Source organism: Rhipicephalus sanguineus, chromosome 1, assembly GCF_013339695.2.
Source record: "Rhipicephalus sanguineus isolate Rsan-2018 chromosome 1, BIME_Rsan_1.4, whole genome shotgun sequence".
In the NCBI taxonomy this organism is placed as follows: domain Eukaryota; kingdom Metazoa; phylum Arthropoda; class Arachnida; order Ixodida; family Ixodidae; genus Rhipicephalus; species Rhipicephalus sanguineus.
The window spans coordinates 196423814-196429813 of record NC_051176.1 but is presented as its reverse complement, the minus strand read 5'-3'; the positions used below and the strand labels follow the sequence as shown (position 1 = coordinate 196429813).

General features: G+C 45.0%; 1 protein-coding gene across 1 annotated transcript in view; it reads left to right on the top strand.

Annotated features, from left to right (window-relative positions):
* The first annotated feature begins 1210 nt into the window (after window positions 1–1210).
* The window catches only part of LOC119405036 (high affinity copper uptake protein 1), a 42550-nt gene continuing 37760 nt past the window's right edge, over window positions 1211–6000 (top strand). Inside the window, exons 1-3 of the mRNA XM_037671800.2 lie at window positions 1211–1442; window positions 3623–3713; window positions 4388–4539. Of these exons, the coding sequence (XP_037527728.1) occupies window positions 1362–1442; window positions 3623–3713; window positions 4388–4539 (324 nt within the window). The 5' untranslated portion in view covers window positions 1211–1361. The remainder of the gene's footprint in view (window positions 1443–3622; window positions 3714–4387; window positions 4540–6000) is intronic.

The following is a 6000-nucleotide window of genomic DNA, read 5'->3' as shown; positions in this document are numbered from 1 at the left end:
TTCTTCTACCCGCCAGGCAAACGAATTAACAGCAACCCTCTACATTAGAGAACAGACCAAGCCACTTCTTGGAATAGCTTGGAATAGTGTCATGGAGAAACTTAATTATGCCAACAGAAATTATTACAAGATACCAATGAATCACGTGGCCTGAATTCAGCGTAATCGCATAGTGTCAACTTGCTGCACAATTGCGACGAGGCGCCGCTACGGATGTCTACTTCAAACGCCAGCTGCTACATTTCAGGTCAAATAATAAATGGGCTGATGGTGGATTTCTTAGCGCTGCTGGTTGTCTTAAGAATCTGTATAAATTCAAGCGAATACTCGCGAGGTAACATAAAGCAGGGCATACACAGACATTTTAACGCAACGTACGCTCTCGAGTGCCTCTCAAGTTTCACCTCACATGACGACCGTCGGGCACATCGGATTCGAAGGGGATCGCGAAATAATTCGATATATCCATTATTACAAATGGAAAATACGCCTGTAAGCTTTAATATTCACACGTCTCGGGCAGTCTCATGAGATGACTGATTCCTTTAAGTTGCTTCGAAGCCGTAAATGTTTTATCAACCACTTTGCGGCAGCGAATCCTTCTCGGCCACGAAGGGCTAGAGCTTCACAGCGTGACGTTTAGTTTTCTTCGCATAACGCCACTGTGCAGCGGTGAAGCTTAACAAGGCAAATCCCTCATTCTGGAGCGCACTGAGTTATACCAGGCGCTTACATCGGAACACCACTGATACCTTGAAGCGTGAACTTGTTGGCTAGATGGGTCAACCTAACTTAAGGGAGCAGCGCGAAAGACAGGGACAGAAAAGGCACACATACACCCACACGTAGCGCAGTATGTGTGGTTGTATGTGTGCCTTTTCTGTCCCTGTCTTTCGCGCTTCATCCAAATTGACAGCAGAGTCAATGTCTCAGCAATCTCAGTCACTTCTAAGCGAACACTCGCGAGGTAACACAACAAAGCATGACACAGATACACAAAATCTTTAAAGAAGACACGCCATCAAGTGCCTCTAACAGTTTCAACTCGGCCTCTCGTTGCCCTCGTCTGCTCTCGCCAACTTGACTAGGGAATTTCTGGGTACACCACGGCGCTAGTTTTGCTCGGCAGCACAAGGTAGCCAACATGAAACATGCTTACACCGCTAACATTGGGCGATGTTTAGGTGGCTTTTTAGTCTCGTGCTGGCAACCGTGGCAACCCTGGTAACGGCGCCGGCGCAGCGAAGGACGCCCCGATCCGGATGGCCTACGCGCGGCTGCACCGCGCTAGAGGCAGCGACGAGAAAGTGAAAACTGGATTGCAACCGGCTTTCTCCTCACTTTTGCTTTTCTGCTAGCGTATGCCAAGTTTAGCTCCGTCGCGCACACCGCAGCAGCAGTTGAGCTCACTGGCGGCGAGCGTCGACCACTGTCAGCTGAAGGTGAGGCCCGTTTTTCTGGCTGTTGTATTCGGTGTTGCCAGCTTTGACAGTGTTTCCGATGTCGTTGCTCATCGTACTTGCCTCACTGTCTTGGCATGTGCCGCACTCTTCTGTAGTCACACACGTGTGATCAGGTAATAGTTTCTGCCTCACTGTGACATCTAAAGGCTCACGGGTTATGCACGCGATTTCTGCTCTACCACTTCTTTCTTCGAGGCCAGCGGGCGTGAACCCCTCGGTCTCCAAGGTTGCAATGCGGTTGTTTGGGCAGTGCGTTGCGCCGCGGCCGTTGACAAGCGCGCTCCTTGAAAAACACGCGACGTCCTTGCTGGACGTCGCTCCGTTTGTTTGTCAGCTGCCCGGCTTTTATGGCGCATTGTGCTGCTGGATTTCCCCTCAGACCAACGGCCTCGAGCGCGTATTTTCATCTCGCACCTTTATGAAATTGTTTTTTATGAAGTTAATACGAGGCATGTCAAATGAGACGATGCCTGAAGAACGACACTGTCTGGTGTTTTGCGCGGCATTTTGCTGTATTAAACCATATAAATTGACGACTGCGTTATGTTATTCATAGGTTGTGTTGCTGATTTTAACAAATGACGGGGCCATGCACTCGAAAAAAAAAAAAAAGTGAAGCTTGCTAAACTTTGTAGTTGCTGAAAATTATTTTGCCTGTCCTAAGCCGAAATATTGCGTTAGCGGTAAAATGCAAGACATTCACACTTCTCCCGTTTTTATTTTTCCTATCGCCTGGTCGACCTTGGTATTCTCGGGCATAATACGGCATCGTCTGTGAAAACGGCTGTTCCGCTGTTGAAACGACGGTTTCCTATGTTGCGCTACATTGCGCTGCTCTTATGGTACATTTGACAGGTCGTTTTCGAGCGCTCCGAAGGCGCTGAAAAAAGTGTGTAAAATAGCAACTAACCATTGCTACTAACATTATCGGGTCAAAACATAATCAGGAAGGAGAAAGATGACTTGTATACCTGCTTGTTCTCGTTGAAAAGGTTTGAAGCTGTTGAATTCAACAGTTTCAAACTCAGTCAGAGCGCTCTCAAACGACCTGTCGAATGTACCATTAGTTATCCGGCAGAGCGTTTGGATTTGCCTCGCCTTGATTGTACATACATGAAGCTTAGTTGTATAGCCGATTGACAAGCGAGGCGAAAGTTAGGGGACGCTGTCCTTTTAGAAGGGGAAAACAGCATTGGCCATCAGGCGCAAACTTTCCTGGACCCGGAAGCCGGCAGTGCAGGAGAAAGTGGTCCCATCGCGGAAGCGTTTTCGTGGTCCGGGTTCGTCGACCGGCTTCCCTGGTCCTTGACCGGATTTCATGCAGGTCGGAGACGCCGAAGGGCCTGCTGGCAGCCTGATTAGCGTGTTGCGGCGAGCGTTTAGAAGCGCCATACGGTGACAGATCGCTAATTCCGAAGCTTGTCAATGCATAAGTGTGTGTTGCCTCAGGTCCGCTTATTTGAAGGCGTAGTTTCCTTACGCGTAAACGAAGATACGAAGATTGCAAATTACGGCGAATTCAAAGCGTACATGAAAAACAGTAACCTCCGAAAAAGGGAATTTCCTTCGAGGACATGCATGTAGGCTGACATTGAGAGATGCACCTGCCATGGTGAATATCCATAAAAATTTTTTGCTTTTTCATTCGTTCTGTGGCTCCACGAACTTCTGTGACTGATGCTGTTCATGATTTGCTGTAGCTGTTTAGCTGATCTATTCTAGTCTTGTTGCCTGCACACCATTTTTGAATGGCTTCAAATACTCTTTAATCACATGTTTTCTCTGTGTTAATTTATCAAGCCTGAGAAGTATTAGTCATAGAGATGAGAAAATGTGGAAAGGTGCATTACTTAGTGAAAACATACAGCCCTACTTTCATGTTACAGTTTCTGTACGTTTCTCTGCTGCAGTATTGATACCATCAAAGGTTTAATTAGTAGTACTCGAGAAGCACAAAACATTCAGTGGTTCAACTTCAGAAGCATTGTTAACTAAGCCAACAATGCTGTTGCACTGGGCTTCAAATAACTTGTCATGTTGCTGAGTACTGTGCCTTTCCCAAAGTTAATTTGTTTATAATTTGTTTGTAAGTTAGTTTGTAATTTGCTATGATTGTTATTAGGGTAATTATTATACTTACTTTTCAACTGTCTCTGCAGATGGAAGTCATGGGCCACCAGTCATACTTTGAATTCAGTTCACATGTGGAAAACCTGCTATTTCGAGGCCTCTCAGCGTCCTCTCTTGGAGGTGATGTCATACTGCTCTTTATAATGTTTGGTGATGCAGCCATATATTGCTTTCAAGCAGTTGTTACATTTTCTGTTTGCTCATAATTTTGCTTGCTCGTAACATGTTTTATGTGCTGCGTGATAGGCATGACTTGGATTCCGCCATTGAAATCCTTTCAATGGTACCAAAGCGGTATTTGTTTCACATTGTGCAATGAATAATTTCATAGTGATAACCTTGCTGTCGCTGGTGCACTCCAGTGCTACCAAGGGGATCACTAAATAATCCAGCTTCAGTAACCTAATTTTGACGGAGGTTAAATGCAAAAATGCTAGTGTACTTAGATTTAGCTGCACATTAAAGAAATGTGGGGGGGTGAAAATTAATCCAGAGGCCCTACTACACATGCTTCATAAATACGTCACGTTTTTGCAAATGAAATGTCAGAATTTATGTTCATTTTTTAATTGCTAAATTCATGCTCTTTGGCTTTGTCAGCTTTGTAGTGACACTATGATTGGGAACTCCACAGTATCTCATTTCTGTGGTCTTGTGTAAGACTGGTTGTTTTTGTGTTCTGCACTTTAATCTCGCTAGTTTACAAACAGCTTGAGGAATGCATGATGACATTTTGTTACCTCTCATGGTCAGAGCTTCGGTTGCTTTTTTCCCAATGGTCGTCCCTTGTGCAGGCATGCTCGGCATGTGTCTAGGAGTGGCTGCCTTCTCCGTGCTCTACGAGTCCATCACAGCATCACGTCATTATGTAACAGAAGTGCACAAACAGAGCCTGTGGGCACCCAGTCAACGAAGTCGCCTTGAGGCCAGCCCAGATGCCTCTCAGGTCTGCTGTGGCTCCTGCTTTTACTGGCATATATTTTGCAAAGTGATGTGCCCTCACCAAATGTTTGCTGATAGTACAAATGTTGCGAGTGTCTGAGTGCTTAAACGTACAAATGTAAAATCTTAATACTTTTTTCCCTAACAGTACCTTTCACACTTATCAGATATCTGGGAATCTTTGCAACTCACTCAAGCATGCCACTTATCAGCCTAAGGCTGTCTGAAATTCTGGAGACAGCAGAGTGTGCTGCTGAGGTTTTGAATGAGATAAGGCTGAATGGCATTCACAGTGCCAGAGAGTGTTGGTCGTTGATTCCAAGAAAGCACCACAGCTTTCAAAGTAAAATGTTCTGTTGACAGGACTTGTGGTGCTTACTGGGACCCAAGTGTCACTGCTCCATGGCACTGACAATAATGCTGATCTTGTTTAAATGTGTACTTTATCAAAATCGTTGAGTAAAGTGTCCGTATAGGTCAATTCCATGGATGTATTTACGTGTGTAAGTACATGCATGAAATTTTCACTTGTAGCATAAAGCTAGAGCAGTGGGCAAATTTGGACATGCTCAATATCTGGTATGTACAAGAGCTTTCAAAGGCTTAAGAACATTGTTGAGAAAGAGAGAGCAGACTAACCATATTGTCATGGTAAAAGCACGAATCATTGTGAAATATGTGGCATTGGCAGAGATGTACCAAATTTACCTTTGCAGTGTTTTCTCAATCGCACACTTCTTCCCTGTCAGTGTGAGCACACTTGTATTGGTCTGTTTTGAGCATGCATAGAAGTATATTGGCTAATTATTTTCAATGTCTAATGTATAGGCCCTTCAGTAAGCATATAAATATGCTTCAGACCTGTGTAATTAGATTTAGCTGCACATTAAAGGACCCCAGGTGGTCAAAATTTCTGGAGCCCTCCAGTACAGCGTCCTTCATAATCATATCATGGTTTTGGGATGTTAAACCCGAACAATTATTATCAGTAAGCATATAAAAAAAAAAGAGGGTAGATACACCACTGCTCACATGGCTCATTTGAGTAACTGCAAGGCTAGTTCTTCATCTAGTTACACTTAACACAGTGTATGGAGAAATTACTGTGATGTATCTCCTATGTCCCAAATATCATCAGTGCTTGCAAGAAGAGAAAAGGTGTTATAAACGCATTTTCTTTAATCGCTATGGAATGATAAGTTGTTTTCCTATGCGCATGGTATCCCATATTCATTGGCATAGAAATTCGAAGTGATCGGGTCGTAAAGCGTGGCGTCCGGCGTGTCTGCAACTGATCCGGACGAGCACCGTTCGCGGCGCCAACTTCCGCGTCCCTCAGAATCGCGGGCGGAAACGAACGCTTGCCAGCGCTTGAACGTGCCAGCGCTCGCTCCGCAATTTGACTTTTTTCCCATCAACAGCCGGCTGCAGCCTAGGCCTTACTTTTCGCTGTTGTGGTGCGCCG